Source organism: Salmo trutta, chromosome 9, assembly GCF_901001165.1.
Source record: "Salmo trutta chromosome 9, fSalTru1.1, whole genome shotgun sequence".
Classification (NCBI taxonomy): Eukaryota; Metazoa; Chordata; class Actinopteri; order Salmoniformes; family Salmonidae; genus Salmo; species Salmo trutta.
In genome coordinates, this window is record NC_042965.1 from 19,535,281 (window position 1) to 19,557,480 (window position 22,200).

At 44.1% G+C, this 22,200-nt stretch overlaps 1 protein-coding gene across 2 annotated transcripts in view; it reads right to left on the minus strand.

Annotated features, from left to right (window-relative positions):
• Nucleotides 1-1,348: 1,348 nt before the first annotated feature.
• LOC115200123 (PDZ and LIM domain protein 2) overlaps nt 1,349-22,200 on the minus strand; it is a 65,158-nt gene continuing 44,306 nt past the window's right edge. The window contains exons 7-10 of one of the 2 annotated variants that reach the window (XM_029762887.1): nt 9,812-9,930; nt 3,575-3,720; nt 2,806-2,920; nt 1,349-2,555 (exon numbers count right to left, since the gene is read on the minus strand). In XM_029762887.1, coding sequence (XP_029618747.1) covers nt 2,357-2,555; nt 2,806-2,920; nt 3,575-3,720; nt 9,812-9,930 — 579 coding nt within the window. In that variant the 3' untranslated portion in view covers nt 1,349-2,356. Of the gene's footprint in view, nt 2,556-2,805; nt 2,921-3,574; nt 3,724-9,811; nt 9,931-22,200 lie in introns of both variants that reach the window. The other variant, XM_029762886.1, reaches the window with a different exon arrangement.

A 22,200-nucleotide genomic window follows, 5' to 3' on the forward strand; every position in this document is an offset into this window, starting at 1 on the left:
CTGATGAGTCCAAATTTGAGATTTTTGGTTCCAATCGCCGTGCCTTTGTGAGACGCAGAGTAGGTGAACGGATGATCTCCATGCGTGTGGTTCCCACCGTGAAGCATGATTGGTGGTGTGATGGTGCTTTGCTGGTGACACTGCTTGTGATTTATTTGGAATTCAAGGCACACTTAACCAGCATGTCTACCACCGCAGCGAAAAGCCATCCCATCTGATTTGCGCTTAGTTGGGACTATCATTTATTTTTAAACAGGAGAATAACCCAAAACACACCTCCAGTTCCATTTGACCAAGGAGAGTGATGGAGTGCTGTATCAGATGACCTGGCCTCCACAATCACCCGACCTCAACCCAATTGAGATGGTTTGGGATGAGTTGGACCGCAGTGTGAAGGAAAAGCAGCCAACAAGTGCTCAACATGTATGGGAACTCCTTAAAGACCGTTGGAAAAGCATTCCAGGTGAAGCTGGTTGAGAGAATGCCAAGAGTGCACAAAGCTGTCATCAAGGCAAAGGGTGGTTACTTTGAAGAATTGAAAATATATTTTGATTTGCTGAACACTTTTTTGGTTGCTACATGATTCCGTATGTGTTATTTCATAGTTGATGTCTTCACTATTATTCTACAATGTAGAAAATAGTCAAAAGAAAGAAAAATCCTTGGAGTTGGTGTCCAAACTTTTGACTGTACTGTGTGTGTGTGTGTGAATATATATTATATAATATATACACACACACTACCAAACCTTAGGACACCTTCCTAATATTGAGTTGCAGCCCCCCTCTCCCCCCGTTTACTCTCAGAACCTCAATTCGTCGGGGCATGGACTCTACAAAGGTGTCAAAAGCATCCCATAGGGATGCTGGGCCATGTTGACTCATACGCTTTTCATCGGTGTGTCAAGTGAGCTGGATGTCCTTTGGGTGGTGGACCATTCTTGATACACACAAGAAACTGAGCATGAAAAACCTAGCAGTGTTGCAGTTCTTGACACACACAAACCGGTGTGCCTGGCCCCTACTACCATACCTTGTTCAAAGGCACTTAAATCTTTTGTATTTCCCACTCATCCTCTGAACGGCACACATACGGTCTCAACTGTCTCAAGGCTTCAAAATCCTTCTTTAACCAGTTTCCTCCCCTTCATCTGATTGAAGTAGATTTAACAAGTGATATCAATAAGGGATCATAGCATTCACCTGGATTCATCAGGTCAGTCTATGCCATGGAAAGAGCAGGTGTTCTTAATGTTTGTATACATATACACGTACGTACGTACGTACGTACGTACGTACGTACATACATACATATGTATGTATATATATATATTTAAAAAAAGAGCAACTGTAATTTGATGTGTTTTTATTAACTGTGACATGAAAATAACATTCTAGTGTTGCTCTCTGGGTGCTGCTGTGAAGAAACAGAATATACAGTAATAGCATCACCAAACCTCTTCACACTAAAAAAGATATACAAGTCATGCAACCCTGTGCCCACACATGCCATTAGACGTCCTATAATATGGTACTTACTGTATATTGTTCTATCAAATAAACATTTACAATTTTTTTTCATTATATATATCACACATCTTTATATTCCCTTATCCAACAAAAAGCAATAAGAAAGCAAGTATTTATTTTATCATTCCAACTGAATTGCAAAAGGAAAACAAACAGGCTTCTGGCTGGAGAGATGAATCCACTAAAACCTTTCAATAGTGAAACCAGTAGCAGGTTGAAATGGCAGCAATTCAGGCACTTATTAAACCATCACTTCAAAAAGGAATTATCAGAACTCTTGCTCAAGTTGAAACACACAACTACAGTGCAAACTTTGATGTAGATGAAATTTCCCCCTTTGTAGTTTGTTTTTTGTTTTTCAGATACCATGTAATTCAAATGAAGAGTTGGTTTCCATTCTTCTGAATGGGTCAGCAGGAGATTCAATGTGATTTAAAGGATTAAATGTTGCGCTCCATCATTGATCTGATCCATACACCAGCAGGAAACCAGTCCTGTTGTGTAATAGGTTGGTGTAAATGTGGCAGGCGTAACCTACTAAGTGGTCTGAATAAGATACAGCTGTACATTAGAGCTAACAATAAACCTAAACCAGGAGGGCCTGGGAAAAGAATGTTCCATCCAAACCTCATCCAATTACAGGAAAGGTAAGTAACTGAATGCTATAACTGCAGAGTATAGTTAAATGCTATAGAAATGCCGCAACATCTGAAGTGTTGGCCCTCCCACTCCTGTTCCCTAGCCCATGGTCTATCGCTGTGAGTCAGTAGAGGTGGGGTGCCAGCCCTCAGAGGTCCAGGGGAGGGGAAGCTGGGTGTCACGGAGCCTCAGTGGCGGGGCGAGATGGTGGCACGTGGGGCAGTGCCCAGGCCCTGGTAATTCTCGTGGGCATGCTTCTCACAGAACATCTCCTCTCCCACCCAGAAGTGACCTCGCATCTTCAGGTTGAGACCGCACTCTGGTGTAGAACAGGTGTAGCACTCTGGGTGGCGGAAGCGGTCGTCCATGATGCGTACCGCCTGTGTACTGCAGAGAGATGGACACAGTCATAAACAAACATTGTTTCTGAATCTTTTAATCTTTCTACATTATGTACACAAACACTGTGGGAACACTCGTTAATTCAGCTCCTTTGTGTTTATGAGGAACATCCTGCACCTTAGGGCAAGTTATCATTGTCAGAGCTTGTATTCGTCAGCTGCTTATTAATCTGTTACGCAATGACACTTCAAGTTACTCCTGTGGAAAGAGGTGACGTGTCATTATGGACTCTTACACAATGCTGGTGCCACACTTCTCACAGGTGTGGTACTTGGGTACTCCACCCCCGGGAGATGTGTGTTTTGAGGGGGTGGGTTTGGGGGAGAGCCCTGGGAACCGCACGGCTGCCTCTGCATAACAACAACAAAGTAGAGCCCAGTCAGTCAGAGCAAATAGCAGATGGATTCACACACACACACACACACACACACACACACACACACACACACACACACACACACACACACACACACACACACACACACACACACACACCAGGGAATGAAGGCAGAGTTATGCCTCTGTCAGCCTGGTTATCACATCACTTTTTCTTCTTTAGTGCCTTGTGTCAGGTCTGTCCATCTGGTAGGAGACACTGCTTGTCTGAACACCACTAGTTTATGACCCGGTGTGAAACGGGGCCACACGTTGGTCGTTATCGCTTCATAAAACTCTTATTACCAGCTCCGCTTGTTTTCTTTGCCAGTCCTCTAAGCAAAGTAAAAACACTCACACTGCTCTCCATCGAAAACAATGCTCTAAGTCAGCTCTGGGCTAGGTTATGGCCAGATGCATCTATCGATATCAAATAACTGTCTTAGTAGCCAGACAGAATAAAAGTTTGACATCCAGTAGGCCCATCAAATAGGTCTCAAACGAGACGGAGATGAAAGCAAAAGACTTATGGCTCCAGTCCGTCCCACACTGTTCTTTATTCCAACAGAAATGCAGCCTGACACAGAGACCGAGTGATGACGAGTGCGTTTATGGGAAGCTCTGCTCACCCTTCTCATCAGCCTCCAGAACCTCCTGCAGCATGCGGAAGGTGTTGGACTGTCGAGGGGCCGTGCGAGACTCCTTGTTCTCCTGGATCATCTTGTAGACCTCTGAATCCCGGTCAAACCTCTGCATGGTAAAGTCAGAGCTGGAACTGCTGTGGGAGAGAAAGAGAGGGGATGTAGCCATTACCTATTACGTAACCACTCCAATAGACTATTCAGCCAATCCATGTCTATGTACGTTCCATGTACAATCTGTCCCATCTATGTAGCTACATATGTACATTCTGTGTAAAGTCGATGGTGTAATCATGTCCTTATATGTTTAAGGTCCATTGTGGAGGATGTATGTGTGGTTGGTTTAAGATAATCCAGAAGGTTGTTCCATGTCATTTCAGCAAGCCATGACACCCGCCATTGTTAGCACCTGGTAATACCAGGATGTAGGATGGGACATACACCTAACAACTTCAATAACTCATTTCTCTGAACGGGGGGGGGGGCATAAACAAATTCACTGGGAATACATTACATACATAGGATTAAGAAACAATACTCCGAGCAGCTGCTCCATACAACTTGGCAGACAGAACTGATACTATATACTCATTGTTGAGGTGGGATTGGTATGGGGGGGGGTGTGTGGGTGGCTTTTCACCATTCCCTTGGACTCCTCATGTCTAACTCATTGTTAGAAATAAAGTTTGGTCCAAATCAAATGTTAGGTACTATATTTACTGAATATGATATGAATCATATTATTAAAAATAGCACATTTGGGTGTACTCAATTAGCTTAACTTCAGAGATCCAATTATATTTAAAAAAAACTAATGTTGCAGGAATGCTAATCTTATTTGTTTCAAAAATAAAAGATTTCAGAACAATCTGAGCTGGTGGGTGTCGAAATCCTCTTTCTTGTGCTTTTTGAGTTGGAACAACCCCAGAGGAAATTAAGACAGTGGTAGCAGTCAGCTTTGTGACTGACTTTCAAGCCCAAAGTCTACATTGCATACTGCAGGCAAGTCGCCAACCCAGCCTCTAATCTCAGCCCATACACTCACAACGGAGCTGTATCACCTTCCCATCTGCTTACAGCACGACCTGCTGAAGACTTACTCATTTAGAAGATGCCACGTTATCAACTAACTAGCATACATTATTGGTGTAGTGTTTGGCTATTGAGGTGAGGGCATTCCAGTGAATGGCTGCCTTTAGAAAGCCAATGTTATTTCTAGTAAAGTAGCACTGTGGCTAAACCTTTCCTGATACCCACCACCACAGCAGCCATGATTTGCCAAATAAAAGTGGGCAATCCTGCTGTTTGATTCCAGGCATTTCTGGATGAAAAAAATAAATACAAAATAAACACTTTTAAAAAAAAAAATTATCACAGAGATGTGATATTCCTATCATGTACTACTATCCCTCCTTCTCACATAATCACTATATTTATGACCCAGATGGGACACCTTTTAGATTTGAGGCAAGAGAACAATTCATGGTGTGGCTACTTTGGACCAATAGGAGTGCTTGTGGTGGGAAATAGTCTACAGTGAGTTGACACCCCAGGGAAGTTTCTCTGATGCCTAGCTAATTAGTAGCACTGCACTTACAGGTTTATGAGCAGCACATTCTTAGCCACTAGGGTGGTGGAACGGAAAAGTGGTTCACTTTATTGTTCAATCCATAGTAACTGTGTATTGTTGCCATTGTTATCTTTGTCGCCGCCTGTCAACTGAGAAAAAAATAAGAAATGGACCGAAAGATGACAGTCAAATGTACACACGAACACACACACAATGCTCTAGTCAACATTGTTTGCCTGGAGGGAGCCTTTCAGTCAGTCAGGTTGTGTGAAAAGTGAAAACCGGTCAGACAGACCTTCAGTCCCCAGGTGCGGTGTGTTGCCATTCACCTGCAGCCAATTGAGCAGAACATCCCTGCTAAGCTGTCAGTAGATGTCAACCAACTCATATCAGCTGGATCTAGCGCTCTGTTATCATATGCCAGGTTACAGTGTATCTGCCAAAATATTGACCATATAACGTTCTCCTATGCTGGTCAAATCTATGAAAATACCATGGAAAGTAATTATCATTCACATGGCTAAGCCTGTTTGGGGAGATTATTTCATAACATGTAATGTATGTGTGTGGACGGGAGTTTGTGCCTGCCTTTCATCAGCATTGGGAACTTAGTTCCCAGTGATGCAACATGGCTGAAACAGGATAAGGCAAAACAACGAGACAATAAATCTCCAAGTGAACCCAATGCTCAGACCCTTTACATCACAGAACATGGTTCAAATTGAAAACAGACTCCCAAAACACACCCTCCAAGTCCAACTCATGCTACACTCCACCCTGCTCAAACCATTTCCCTTATTATTGACATTACATCTTCAAACCAATGGAAATACTGGGTCAAATGTACTAAGAGCACAAATGCATAGCACGTCAGAATAGCGAATGGCGAAATACAATATCGAGGGAGATCAGTTAGATAAATAGCCATAACTTGAGGAAAGTGGAAACATGCCTAATCTATATCATAATGTATGTATGCATACTCATACTATTGAAAATAATATTGTCAGCTAGCTTTCATGTAGTAGTGCAAGTTTTCACAGCAGTTTGAATGCATTTAAGAAACCGCTCTAGAAATGGGTTCATGGAAAAAGCAGCCTTTTCATGTTTCCACAGCCACAGAGAAATCCTGATTACAGGTCGGTAAAGAATCCTCAGTCAAAACAGATGCTGTCAGCTCCAACAGCATTCTCCAATGTGAGAACAATAAGAGCGTTGGTGTTGTTTACATTGCTTCCTATCATTTAAAAACACATACTAAATCAAAGCCAGTGTTCCCTAAACTCATGACCAAATACAATAAAAAAAATCTGACAACTCACCTCAGAAACAATGAGGGAACAAAGAGAGGAGAATTCCTTTACAACTAGCTAATCTTTGCTTTCGGATAAAGTTGTTCCTGGCTGCACGCCTATCCTAAGCTGTGGTAACCCAGCAAGCACAAAGGCACACACACCTTTATCTACACCAGACCAGACACAGGAGAAGAGCGAGTTTCGGACTAAAAGCTGTGCCTTTTGACTGCCACTCATAGGACCGGAGAGGAAAGAGTCGTCTCAGGGGGTGTCTCTAAGCCTGTGATTGGCTGAGTGGGAGGGGGGAGAGGCTTGGTGTGTAGGCTGGGGACTACAGAGTGGGGGGCCAATTAGGGGAAGAAGTGAAATAAGACATTTTGGGGGATAATAGTAAGAGCTGGGTCTGATGCTTACATCAGTTTTACCCAATTTTTTACCAGCTTGTCACATGTGCAACCAGGGGGGGAAAAAAATCAATCCTAGACCACCTTTACTCCACACACAGAGATGTATACAAAGCTCTCCCTCGCCCTCCATTTGGCAAATCTGACCACAATTATATCCTCCTGATTCCTGCTTACAAACAATAACTAAAGCAGGAAGTACCAGTGACTCGCTCAATACGGAAGTGGTCAGATGACGTGGATGCTACACTACAGGACTGTTTTACTAACACAGACTGGAATATGTTCCGGGATTCATCCAATGGCATTGAGGAATACACCACCTCAGTCATCGGCTTCATCAATAAGTGCATCGATGACGTCGTCCTCAGTGACTGTACGTACATATCCCAACCAGAAGCCATGGATTACAGGCAACATCCGCATCGAGCTAAAGGCTATAGCTGCCGCCGTCAAGGAGCCAGAGACTAATCCGGACGCCGATAAGAAATCCCGCTATACCCTCAGATGAACCATCAAATAAGCAAAGCGTCAATACAGGATTAAGATTGAATCCTACTATACCGGCTCTGACGTTCGTCGGATGTGGCAGGGCTTGAAAACTATTACTGACTTCAAAGGGAAACCCAGACGTGAGCTGGCCAGTGACGTGAGCCTACCAGACGAGCTAAATGCCTTTTATGCTCGCTTTGAGCCAAGCAACACTGAAGCATGCACGAGAGCACCAGCTGTTCTGGATGACTGTGTGATAACACTCTTGGTAACTGCTGTGAACAAAACCTTTAAAACAGGTCAACATTCACAAAGCCACTGGGCCAGACGGATTAACAGGACGTGTACTCAAAGCATGTGCGGACCACCTCTCCCTGACCGAGTCTGTAATACCTACATGTTTCAAGCAGACCACCCTAGTCCCTGTGCCCAAGGAAGCGAAGGTAACCTGCCTAAATGATTACCGACCCATGGCACCCACGTCGGTAGCCATGAAGTGCTTGAAAGGCTGGTCATGGCTCACATCAACAGAATCCTCCCAGGCACCCTGGACCCACTCCAATTCGCATATCGCCCCAAAAGATCCACAGATGACGCAATCCCAATCGCACTCCACACTTCCCTTTCTCACCTGGACAAAAGGAACACCTATGTGAGAATGCTGTTCATTGACCACAGCTCAGTGTTCAACACCATAGTGCCCACGAAGCTCATCACTAAGCGAAGGACTCTGGGACTAAACACCTTCCTCTGCAACTGGATCCTGGACTTCCTGACGGGCCGCCCCCAGGTGGTAAGAGTAGGCAACAACACATCTGCCACGCTGATCCTTAACACTGGGGCTCTTCAGGGGTGTGTACTTAGTCCCCTCCTGTACTCCCTGTTCACCCACGACTGCGTGGCCAAACACGACTCCAACACCATCATTAAGTTTGCTGACGACACAACAGTGGTAGGCCTGATCACCAACAACGATGAGACGGCCTATAGGGATGAGTTCAGAGAACTGGCAGTGTGATGCCAGGACAACAACCTCTCCCTCAATGTGAGCAAGACAAAAAGGAGCTGATCGTGGACTACAGGAAAAGGCAGGCCGAACAGGCCCCCATTAACATCGAGGGGACTGTAGTGGAGCGGGTCGAGAGTTTCAAGTTCCTTGGTGTCCACATCACCAACGAACTATCATGGTCCAAACATACCAAGACAGTCGTGAAGAGGGCACAACAAAACCTTTTCCCCCTCAGGAGACTGAAAAGATTTGGCATGGGTCCCCAGATCCTCAAAAGGTTCTACAGCTGCACCATCGAGAGCATCCTGACCGGTTGCATCACTGCCTGGTATGGCAACTGCTCAGCATCTGACCGTAAGGCACTACAGAGGGTAGTGCGAACGGCCCAGTACATCACTGGGGCCAAGCTCCCTGCCATCCAGGACCTATATCATTGGCGGTGTCAGAGGAAAGCCCATAAAACTGTTAGAGACTCCAGCCACCCAAGTTAGACGGTTTTCTCTGCTCCCGCACGGCAAGCGGTACCGGAGTGCCAAGTCTAGAACCAAAAGGCTCCTCAACAGCTTCTACCCCCAAGCCATAAGAATTTACATTGACCCCCCCTTTTGTACACTGCTGCTACTCGCTGTTTGTTTGTTACCTATGCATAGTCACTTCACCCCCACCTACATGTACAGATTACCTCAACTAGCCTGTACCCCCGCACACTGACTCGGTGCCGGTGCCCCCTGTATATAGCCTCGTTATTGTGTTACTTTTTATTTTAGTCTACTTGGTAAATATTTTCTTCTTCTTGAACTGCACTGTTGGTTAAGGGCTTGTAAGTAATACATTTCACGGTAAAGTCTACACTTGTTGTATTCGGCGCATGTGACAAATAAAGTTTGATTTGATCGATATCCTGATACGTCACATTACAGGGCCAGCCGGAGTAGCCAGAGGAAATAAGCCAAAGTAAACACAGCAGAATAGAAAAGGTTCCTAAAGAACTGCACACAGACACGCTCCAACCTCTCCAGGAGTAAGGAACACTGAGTATGGCTAAAACAGATGACCTGAGAGGTTGTTAGGAACAGTTGAACCGGTTTGAAGAATCTCTACTTTCCTCTAGCTGGTCTTCTTCACCGTTGAGTAAATAGCACTGTGGGAGCAATGACTCTCAGCGTAACGTACAATCTTACGTGAATTTGATAAAGTCAGGGTTATTTCACAGTTGAATCCTCCAACACACATTGAAAGAGTCCGACTTGTAGTGCCAAGAGAACATTTGCTGCAAATATCAGCCACATCTTTTGTGGTTAGCTACGTGCAGTCTTTCACATGTTCCACTTTATTGCTATAGGAGTTTGATTTACCCTTAGTCGTAATTATTTGTAGTTCGACAGAGTTGTTAAATGTGTAGTGTTCACCATGGTAGATCTGTAGAGGAGCTGATGGGTGAGAGAGTGTTCTTACCTGCGCCTAGGGGAGACCGACAGCTCGCAGTCGACAGGGCTGTGGGGCGAGTAGCATCCTGGAGGGGTGGGCGTTCGACTGGACACAGAGTTACTCCTGAAGTCTGAAGAGGAGAACTCCTGGGGAGACAGAGCGAGATTAACAGGACGTCAGACTGGTCCGATGTGCATGGGGTGTCTTCTGTTCAGCCAAACCACCTGCAGATGCTGAAACCCAGACATATACTTTAGAGTAAAATGAGTTTATAGAGTGGAATGAGTTTAAAGAGTTGAGCAATCTGATGAGCCCATGAGAAAAGAACCATGTGATGGAATATCGCCATAAAGCAGTCAGACAACAAAAATAAGATCCGTGTTCATTTGAATGCCAGGAATTGTATTAATGTTTGTGTCATCAAGGGTGGATTGGCATTGAAGAGAATGCTCTAAACTGAGAAAGCACCAGCATAACAAGAGAGAGAAACAAAACAGCCGTAAACATGAATAGGGCCAGTCAAGGTCACAGACGGAGGGCTCTATGTGAACAGGTTACAGAAACTACCTGTTCAGGTGGGCCCCCTTAGAGCATTCAGATAGAAATGTCTTGTGTGGAACAGATATGATTATCAGTCAACTCAAATCAACATTTATTGATTGCGTACACAGATTAGCAGATGTTATCGCAGTATTACAATAATACCTAGCAAAACAAAAACAAAAAAAACTTTATTATCCAAAAAGTTAAAAGAAAGAAATATCAGAATGAGCAATGTCAGATTGCGGAATATAAATATACAGTGCCCTCTAATTATTGGGACAGTAAAGCATTTTTTCTTCTTTTGGCTCTAACATTCAAAAGTTTGGATTTGAAATCAAACAATGACGTTAAAGTGCATACTGTCAGCTTTAATTGGATGGTATTTTCATCCACATCTAGTGAAACATACCGTAGTCCCCAGTTTCTGGTCCCATATTCACAGCACACAATGACCACGTCAAGCTTGTGACGCTATAAACTTGTCGGATGTATTTACTGTTTGTTTTGGTTGTGTTTCAGATGATTTTCTGCCAAATAGAAATAAAATGGTAAATCTTGTGTTATTTTGGAGTCACTTTAATCGTAAACGTTTCTACATGAATGTTGATGCTACCATGATTACAAATAATCCTGAATGAATAATGATGAGTGAGAAAGTGAAACACACGTATCACCTCCCCCCCAAAAATTTTTTTTACCTCCCCTGTTATTTAAATGGTGAGAGGTTAGCATGTCTTGGGGGTATGATATAAAATGCTAACCTCCCCTGTTATTTAAAATGGTGAGAGGTTAGCATGTCTTGGGGGTATGATATAAAATGCTAACCTCCCCTGTTATTTAAATGGTGAGAGGTTAGCATGTCTTGGGGGTATGATATTTGTGTGTCTAACTTTCTCACTCGTTATTCCCGATTCATTCAGGATTATCCGTAATCAAGGTAGCATCCACAATGTAGAAGTGTTTAAAAACAAATTATATTCTTATTTACAAAATAATCTGAAAACAACCAAAACAAAGAGCAAATGCCTCCAACAAATTTGTAGTCAAAGCCTGATTTCTAAACGGTTCACCCGATACGGATGAAAACACCCTCAAATTAAAGCTGAGTCTGCACTTTAACCCCATAGTCATTTTCTTTATTTCAAATCCAAACTTTTGAAGGGTAGAGCCAAAGAAAAAAAATGCTTCAGTCCTAATAATTACAGAGGGCACTGTATATATAATGGTGTGTAAAGAAAAGGTGTACAGCAGTAGTTATATAGGAAGGATAAGCCATGACTAGAATACAGTATATACATAAGTGGGTAAAACAGTATGTAATCTCTGTTAAAGTTACCAGTGTTTAATGACTATGTACAGTGCATTCGGAAAGTATTCAGACCACTTGACTTTCCACATTTATTTTGTTAATTACAGCCTTATTCTAAAATGTATTAAATCGTCCCCCCCACCCCTCAATCTACACACACCCCATAACGAGATGCAAAAACAGGTTTCTAGAAATGTTTGCAGAAATACCTTATTTACATAAGTATTCAGACCCTTTGCTACAAGACTCGAAATTGAGCTCAGGAGCATCCTGTTTCCATTGATCACAATTGAGATGTTTCTACAACTGGACTGGAGTCCACCTGTGGTACATTCAATGGATTGGACATGATTTGGAAAGGCACACACCTGTCTGTATAAGGTCCCACAGTTGAAAGTGCATGTCAGAGCAAAAACCAAGCCATGAGGTCGAAGGAACTGTCCGTAGAGCTGAGACAGGATTGTGTCGAGGCACAGATCTGGGAAAGGGTAGCAAAAAGAATCTGCAGCATTGAAGGTACACAAGAACATAGTGGTCTCCATCATTCTTAAATGGAAGAAGTATGGAACCAACCAGACTCTTCCTAGAGCTGGCCGCCCGGCCAAACTGATCAATCAGGGAAGAAGGGCGTTGGTCAGGGAGGTGACAAAGAACCCAATGGTCACTGAGAGCGCCAGAGTTCCTCTGTGGAGATGGGAGAAACTTCCAGAAGGACAACCATATCTGCAGCACTAAGGGGAAAAAACCCCTATTTAATCCATTTTAGAATAAGGCTATAACGTAACAAAATGTGGAAAAAGTCAAGGGATCTGAATACTTTTCGATTGTACTGTAGATAGGGCAGCAGTCTCTAAGGTGCAGAGTAGAGTATCGGGGGGTAGCTGGCTAGTGACAGTGTCTATGGTTCAAGGCAGGGTATTGGGTGGAGGCCAGCTATTGGTGAATGTTTAACAGTCTGATGGCCTGGAGATAAACAGCCTCTATCGGTCTCTCAGTCCCAGCTTTGTTGCATCTGTACCGTCTCCACCTTCTAGATGGCAACAGGGTGAACAGGCTGTGGCTCGGGTGGCTGAGGTCCTTGATGATCTTCTTGGCCTTGTGACACCGGGAGCTGTAGATGTCCTGGAGGGCAGGCAGTGTGACCCCAGTGAAGCGTTGGGCTGACCGCGTCACCCTCTGGAGAGCCCTGTGGTTGCGGACAGTGCAATTGCCATACCAGGTGGTGCTACAGCCTGACAGGATGCTCTCAATGGTGCAGCTATAGAAGTTCATGACTGTCTTAGAGGCCAAGACAAATTTCTTCAGCCTCCTGAGGTGGGGCTGTTGCGGTCATCAAGGAACTTGAAGCTTTAGTTGTAGAACTGGGATTTATGTTAGCTCTATTCATTTTTGTTCTACAGTATCTGTAATGTTTCACCCTACTGAATAAATCCCAGATGTTGAGAATAGAAACACACCTATAAGCCTTCACTTCCTAAATATGTAGAGTTAAGACCGTACAAACTCAAACATCTCCCAACAGCAGGAGCGTGTTTTTTCCCCTCCACTTTAATTCTGGTGCCCATAGCAAAGGGTTGTCCCAGTCATCATGACTGGTGCTAATACATGCTCTGATTTGTCATGGTTTTGCTCCTGCGCCTCCCATACTGCAGGTTTCTATGGAGTGATCATGAGACACACCCAGCATTCCTGTCCTCTTACCAACTTGTCCCTCCTAATCAATCTCACATTTATCTCCCAGCCCTAACTCCATGTGTAGGCTGCCTGCGTCAACCTTGTTAGCTCTTGATTGCTATTTATATCTCAGTTGGGACTCAGCCCCCAGGCCTGATGACAGAGATGCTGTTTGCATGGTAACAGATGTTTGGCTTTGGCCCTCTTGTTCGTTTGAAGAGAAGGGGAGAGCCAACATATACTTCCATCGTGGACCCCAGATGTCTGACAGTTCACACTATTAGGCAAGGCAGTTATGAACCATTATATTCTGACGGGAAAGAGCAAATGCCAAACTTCATCAACTTTATTTACCTGGGAGTACAATGGTTTACTGACAATGCTTCCTACTTGAATTACCTAAACTGCTCACTGCTATTACGAGAAGTTACTGCTTCTATTTGACCCCAAGAGGGAGCTAGAGTAACATTGGTGACAGCCAAGCAGTAGAGCCTTAGACATCCTGAAACCATGGGACTGATTGGATATATACACTGAGTTAAATAAAAAAATTATAAAAACACACATTAGGAACACCTGCTTTTTCCATAACAGACTGGCCAGGTAAAAGTTATGATCTATTATTGTTGTCACTTGTTAAATCCACTTCAAAAATCAGTGTAGACAAAGGGGAGGAGACAGGTTAAAGAAGGATTTTTAAGTCTTGAGACAATTGACACATGGATTGTGTATGTGTGCGCCATTCAGAGAGTGAATGGGCAAGACAAAATATTTAAGTGCCTTTGAACAGGGTATGGTAGTAGGATCCAGTCGCACTGGTTTGAGTGTCAAGAACTGCAACGCTGCTGGGTTTCACACTCAAGTTTCCTGTGTGTATCAAAAATGGTCCACCACCCAAAGGACATCCAGCCAACTTGACACAACCGTGGGAAGCATTGGAGTCAACATGGGCCAGAATCCCTGTAAGAACGCTTGACACCTTGTAGAGTCCATGCCCAGACGAATTGAGGCTGTTCTGAGGGCAAAAAGGAGTACAACTCAATATTAGGAAGGTATTCCTTATGTTTTGTACACTCAGTGTGTGTGTGTGTGTGTGTGTGTGTGTGCGTGCGCATGCATGCGTGCGTTTGGTATGCACACGTGTGCAAGTTTAAGGGTATTATGCGTTTCCTGTGTTGTGTCAGTGTGTGTTCGTAGTGAATTTGACCCCAGGGACACAGGGCACACCTGGTCCACTTCTGAGCAACTCATAACTCAGCCCAGACACTTTTACTGTCAGGAATCCCAACAAACTAATATACTTTATTATAGATCTATGCACTGCATCTAACCATGACCATCTGAGATCCTATTCTAAGCAGCTTTCAGACACACGCAACAAAATATTTATTTTCTATGGGGTATTTAGCTAAATAAAGAGTGAAATGAAGGTTGAAAAGCATAAGCTACAAAAAAAGATCAAGCATTAAAAAAAATCTCAGTTTAGAAAGGCAGCCGAATGAAGAATAAAGAGGAGATACTTCAACACACTGAAGTCATCACAAAACACACTGCTGATGTTATTGTGGTTCAATGACTACTGTATTGTATACAGTTGGAGTGAACAGCGGGTATGAATAAGATGGCTTACAGACTTTCCTAACCAGTATTATCATCTGTAGTTTTATGATGCGACTCCCTGTCCAGATTCGTCATCAGCTGGCATCAATGCCCTCAGAAGCCCATCCCAGGAAAAACTGTCTCCACCCCACTCCAATCCACCCCACCTCCCAGGCCCAGAACAGGCCTGGGGCTGACTGAGGCATGGGCACTGGTGGAGCCAGGAACTGTCTCCATAACCAACAGCACCCGCTTCCAATTCAGCAGCTCTTTGAACAATGGCTCTGCTCTCAAACAGTCCAGCTTTTCCTTTTCCAGGGCTTGGGTAGATCACTGCTCAATGCCAGGAAGCTTTTACCGGGAACGATCAGTGAGCACTGAAACAGGGACCAGATACTGTTAGTTTTCACTCCCTCCATATCATCTTTGAATAAGTGCAGAAACCCTGTCCCGTCTCCTGCTATTAGCTACAGAAGTCAAAATGTCAGTCTTGTGACGAACATTTCCCATGGAAATACTTTAATGGCTACATGTCATCTCAGGCCAATCTGTAGTTGTACATTTTATAAATCTTGCTAATGAAGTAATAAGAGTCCAAATCTAAGATGGTTGCATCTTTCACAACATCTTTATTCTCTCGGAGATTCAATGAAGTCTTCTGTCAGCATCAGTAAACAACTGAAGGCATGTTTTCAGAGACATGTTTTAGCCAGCCCAGTGATTGAGTGCTTTAATCACAGCTGTGATCTATGAGGCCTGAGGGGAATGAAGGAATTATGAAAAAAAGCTCAACAACAGCAACAAACAGACAGCTGTGATTGAGTTGACCTTAGATGGGCTCAGCAGCTTGGTTTGGAGAAGCAGTGGAGTTCGGGCATCAACAACACTTCTATTATCCTCTGTGCTCCTGACCTTTTACAAAAGCAGCCATGGCATCTCAAATGGCAGCGATGCCCCCTGTGGATGCCCCAGTGGAGGCCACTCACTGGCAAAGGGGCACCGCCAGCCGGGCACAATGGCTGTGTCTTGGAGAAGGTGAATGGTGTTGGGAATGTTAAGAGGGAGGGGAACATAGAATCAACAGGCAATTAGTATTTGTTCCTCTGACTGGCTGGTTGACTGGCTGGCAGGGGAGGCGGCCTTCCCAGAATAGACCTGCTCTGAACTGTAATCAGAAGCTCTTAACGAGCCCCGAATCACCAGAGACCACCGCTGTCTGCCTGTTGCACAAAGCCTGAGGTGTGCACAGGACAAATAACACTTCAAAGCCAACTCTGAAGTTAAAGGCCCAGTGCAGTCAACAATGTGATTTTCCTGTGTTTTATATACATTTACACACTGAGGTTGGAATAATACTGTTAAAATTATAATAATGCCCTTTTAGTGTAAGAGCGGTTTGAAATGTCAGCCTGTTTAAGTGGGAGTTTTGGCTGCCTGGTGATGTCACCAGGTGGTAAATTAGTTAATAGAGAAATAACCTCTGCCAATAACAGCTAGTTTTCTGTTTTCCCCTCCCCACTCAGAGCAAAATTCTTGCTTCAGGCACTTTGTTACCCAGAAATTATTTGAGAGAAACACGGCTGCATTGGGCCTTAACATTTAATCCGCATGCCACTCGCCTTGCTACTATTTTCTGTTTTGCCACCGAAATCTGCTGTCATACTTGATTAAGCAAATCAACTACAGAGAAGACATTTTCCCAAATGCTCTTGGAGAAATGGCTTACCCAAGCTATACTGCATCTCAATTCCAGGGCATGGATGGAGGATGGAGTGAGTGAAAACAAGCGAGAGAAAAAGCAAGAGGGAGCACAAAGGACAGAGTTCTGCAACAAACACACCTCAGTCTAGGATTGGAGACACAAACAAACAGGAAATGGAGAAATGAAGCGGGGGCAGCTGTTTCAGACAGGGCCAATGGGAGACGCGGGGGCATTGGCATCTCTTTTACATTTTGGGAGCGGAGGAGCTCTCGGTCTGGCTCCAGTCGCAGCCACTGTGCATCATCTTCATCATCATTACCACCCTGCAGCTTCAATTACAGGGCATATGGGCCAGCAGACAGAGGGAGGCTGACACACACATCACTTTATTTTGGGGACTGCTGTATGAAAATACTTTACATGAACATAAATATGGGACAATCATCCAGAGGATGGCAGGAGTCCTGGGAAGGAGGAGAGTGAGATATATGTATCGTATTTCCTCTCCAGCAGTGTACGACTCTTGTAAAGACCTGAGAGACTTTATCCTCAGTCACTGCTTCCCCTACTTCACTTTTACAGTGTTCAGAGTGTTTCAGAACATTTCAGAAGGATGTGGACTCTGGCTGTGCTCTGACACTGCAGGGTGTGAATACCATTAACACAGCCACCATAGGGCCTCCACTATGTCAAAACACACTGAACCCCCATACCAGCACTGCTACAGATGTTGCACTGACAGGATAGAACCACGCTGAACTCCCATAGAGCAGCCTCCATATACAGTACAGTAAGAATTCATAAGCTACACATTCATAAATGCTACCCACAGATAAATATGGAATGGGCTATACATTAGTGTTCAATAACACAGCTTACAAGTGCCAGAGATCCCTACAGTAAATCTCTATTACGTCAGCACTAATTACAGGCCTGCCCGGAAGCCACCCCACCCCAAGCCGGGCTGGGCCCCGGCCCACAGACTCAGCGACACTGCCACTTGTCAGGGCTCACATAGCCTGGCAGACAGCTCTGAATAGGAACCAGATGGAGGAGATTAGGGGCCAAATGAACATTAGAGACAATGAGATGTCTGTGAGCTGACTTCAGATCCACTTGTGCTGTTGCAGTATATCAGTTCTGACAGAACCCTTCTTAGTCACAATGAGAACATTTTTAAAGGGCTGCTGGACTTGAAAGCCTGACACCCACCTGAGTGAGGCACTGCAATCTTTTCAGCCAACAAACTGTCTGTGTGTGGTAGCTATAGTACTTTGCACATTTGTTCTATTACCATCATCAAGGTAGTATCATTACACTCCCTGATGACAAGGGGCCTTTCAGATCATAAATCAGTCCTTATGGGGATGATTACTTTAATTTTGCCCCCAAACTTTGTGGCTAGCTTCTCACACACACAGAACTTGAGCTCCCTTCAAACTCCTGTGTCAAGGCAAAGCCTACTCATGTGATGGTGAGATCATAGGTGGTCTCATAAGGGGGGCAGTGCACCCACCCATCCAGCCAGCAGTCGGCCAACAGGCACAGATACAGTGAGAAACCGATGCCAGGCCGAGAGAGAGTTTATTTATCCTTAGAGGGAGCTATGAGCAACACATTTTTCATCCCTATTAAATTCCCCACAAGCCTCCAACTGGAGCTGCATATCAAACTCATTAAACATCTGGAGTTCATTATGGTTTTGTTAAATCGCTGGACTTCACGATACATTTAATTTATTATTGGCAGAATCCACCCTTTCATTTACACTGCATAACAATGAGAGGCACCATGGAAGAAAAAACAGCCAAGTTGCAAACCTAACAATTTAAGATTTGGGAACCGTGCTCATGTGTTAGGAGGTCGGTTGAATAATTATTCATTTCTCTGGACACCTCGTCAGAGGTGATTATGTTATCTAAACTAAGCTAATTAGAGAGCCCTCTCCCTCTCATTAATCTCATGGCTAGTATTTAACTGGGTGGACATTTAGTCTATGACTGAGTGCAGCAGCTCTAGATTTGTACCAGCCTAACAATTATGATCTGCGACAAACAAATGGAGCCATGGCAACCACTATGCCAAACTCAAGTTGATGTCCCGCATAAAAAACAACCACCTAGCATTGACTTTGCTGATAGCTACTTTGACGAAAAATGTACTTACTATGACTGAGATGTGGTTTTCCCACCTAGCCATCTTAAGATGATAATACACGCGTACGTGTCAGCTTCTGCTGGACCGAATATATGAAGGTGCAGTTACCCACACGATTACCTTAACTACTTACGGAATAGTTTTTCCACTTCAGGGAAAAGAAAAACGGTGCTGATCAATCAGTGGGGGATGAGGAGAGGCATGCTGTCTGCCGAGTTGCCACAATGGACACCAGCTTAAATGTCCAGGGCCCATGTGAAAAGGCCAGGCTCAGTCTTCACAGCCCTCACTCTGTGGAGAAGAAAAAACATCCCCCCCTTCCCCTCCCTCCACCACCCCACACTGTCTAGAACATGCCCCTCTGAGAGCACACCCCAGGCCTGCCAAGCCAAACAGCAGCTCTGCTCATGTCAGACGACGTCTTCTCAATCTGTTTGGATATGATAAGCTTTCTGAATATTATTTTCTCGGGCTAAAGAAAGCAGAGAGAGCAATTCCAAGTAAATTTTTTTGACTCTACTTGAACAACATCTAGTGATATTCCTACTGCTGCATGCCAAGCCTCCATCTCTGCTCCACAGCAACAACCACAGCTTTGCACTCCAACCCGCCACACCCCCCCAAAATAGACTGGGGTGAAACCAGCGGCTTATGTGCAGGCTGGCCTGCTGCGAGCCTGCCTGCCCATCAGGACGTACAGTATGGGTTGAATGGATATATTGAGGGATGGGTTGTCCTCCCCTGGATAAAGAGCTTAGTGATGCATGTCGTTTGCCCAAGGTCATACTGCCTAGTGTGGTCAGTGTGGGGCCCATGGTGAGTGTCACAGTAAAGTTGTCCATCCTCCAGTATCATGGTTATTTATACAGTAACTGTCCCATCCCCTACACAGGATGAGGCAGCCCACCAAGGATAGCCTCAGGAACCTCAGAGAGTACAACTGGAAACCCAGACTGGTGATCCTGCCCCTAATGGCCCAATGACAAGCCATGCATTCTGAAAAAGCAGCTTGGTTTTGGCCCCACTCATCTCAACAGGGATCTTGTTGTGGTCACTTCCTGATGTTATAAACAGATGCAGTGCTTCCTTCTGATTCCTGGAGGTGGCCAGCCACGGGGCCAGCTCAACTAAAGCTCCAGGCTTGGCTCAGGGTATCATGGGAAGAATATGGTACCAGATCCAAGTTTGTCCTCTTTAGTAGGCTGGCCTCTTCCTCTTGTCATGGTGGTGTGCCGGGCGAGCAGATGTGCTAGCTACTAGCTAGCCTAGGACACAATGGAGTCATGTTGTTCCATGGCGAAATGAGGCAACAGAAGATAATACTAAGCCCACTACTCAATTCAATGTCTATGCAACGCTGTTTTGTTGAAATGATGTGGAAACAACATTGATTCAACCAGTGTGTGCGCGCTCACTGGGTAAGATTGTACTAACAACTTTCAATGTACTGTAGTTAATTTTCATGTACTCAATTTGGGAGTAAGGCTATTGAACCATCCAAAACAAATAACAAGAATGAAGCTTTTTTTGTGCATTAACATTACTGTATATTTGAATAATTTTATTCCAAAACGCTATAGACACCAATTTTTCAAATGTGTTTTTTTCATCAGAAATGATTGCTTATGTTTACCTTCATATGTACTGCATGTAGAATATTACTGCTCCAAGTATTCAGACCCCTTGACCTTTTCCACATTTTGTTACGTTAAAGCCTTGCTCTATAATTGATTAAATTGTTTCCCCCCCTCAAAACTACACACAATACCCCATAATGACAGCAAAAAAAGGTTTAGAAATGTTTGCAAATGTATTAAAAATATAAAACAGAAATTACATTTACATAAGTATTCAGACCCTTTACTCTGTACTTAGTTGCAGCGATTACAGCCTCAAGTCTTCTTGGGTATGACGCTACGCTTGGCACACCGATATTTGGGGAGCTTCTCCCATTCCTTGCAGATGCTCTCAAGTTCTGGCAGGTTGGATGGGGAGCATCACTGCACTGATGTTGCCACCACTATGCTTCACAGTAGGGATGGTGCCAGGTTTCCTCCAGATGTGACGCTTGGCATTCAATTCAAAGAGTTCAATTTTGGTTTCATCAGACCGAGAATCTTGTTTCTTATGGTCGGAGTCTCGTTTCGGTGCCTTGTGGCAAACTCCAAGCGGGCTGTCATGTGCCTTTTACTGAGGAGTGGCTTCAGTCTGGCCACTCTACCATGAAGGCCTGATTGTTGGAGTGCTGCAGAGATGGCTGTCCTTCTGGAAGGTTCTTCAATGCTGCAGAAATGTTTTAGTAACCTTCTCCAGATCTGTGCCTCGACACAAATCGTGTCTCGGCGCCCTACAGACAATTCCTTCGACCTCATGGCTTGGTTTTTGCTCTGACATGCACTGTCAACTGTGGGACCATAAAGACAGGTGTGGGCTTTTCAAAATCATGTCCAATCAATTGAATTTACCACAGGTGGACTCCAATCAAGTTGTAGAAACATCAAGGATGATCAATGGAAACAGGATGCACCTGATCTCAATTTGGAGTCTCATAGCAAAGGGTCTGAATACTTATGTAAATAAGGTATGTTTTTTAAAATTTTGAATAGATTTGCAAAAATGTCTAAAAACCTGTTTTTAATTTGTCATTATGGGGTATTGTGTGTAGATTGAAATGAATGTTTCTTCATCAATCAATATTAGAATAATGCTGCAATGTAACAAAATGTGGAAAAAGTCAAGGGGTGTGAATACTTTCCGAAGGCACTGAGTGTATGCATGTACAGCGCCAGTCAAAAGTTTGGACACACCTACTCATTCAAGGGTTTTCAGTATTTTTTACATTGTAGAATAATCAAAGCTATGAAATAAAACATATGGAATCATGTAGTAACCAAAAAAGTGAAAATTCAAATAGATTTTATATTTCTTTAAAGTAGCCACCATTTGCCTTGATGACAGCTTTGCACACTCATGGCATTCCCTCAAACAGCTTCATGAGGTAGTCACCTGGAATGCATTTAAATTAACAGGTGTGTTTTGTTAAAAGTACATTTGTGGAATTTGAGCAAATCAGCTGTGTTGTGACAAGGTAGGGGTGGTATACAGAAGATAGCCGTATTTTGTAATAGACCAAGTCCATATTATGGCAAGAACAGCTCAAATAAGCAAAGAAATGACAGTCCATTTTTTGTTTGGGAAAGGCAGAGGCCCTCCCATGTCCCAAGTGTCCCTCTACCCTTCTCCACCCCCCCTTGCCCATCTCCTACAACTCCCCAAGCACCCAGTCACAACCCCAGGCCTTGTAAGGCTGGGGAAAGCCAACACTAGCCTCCCAGAACCCCTACCATCAGAGCCACCATTATCCTGACAAAACGACCTGTACAGCTAACATCCCGCTAAATGGGGGATCCAGTCGCACATCCCACTCTCCTC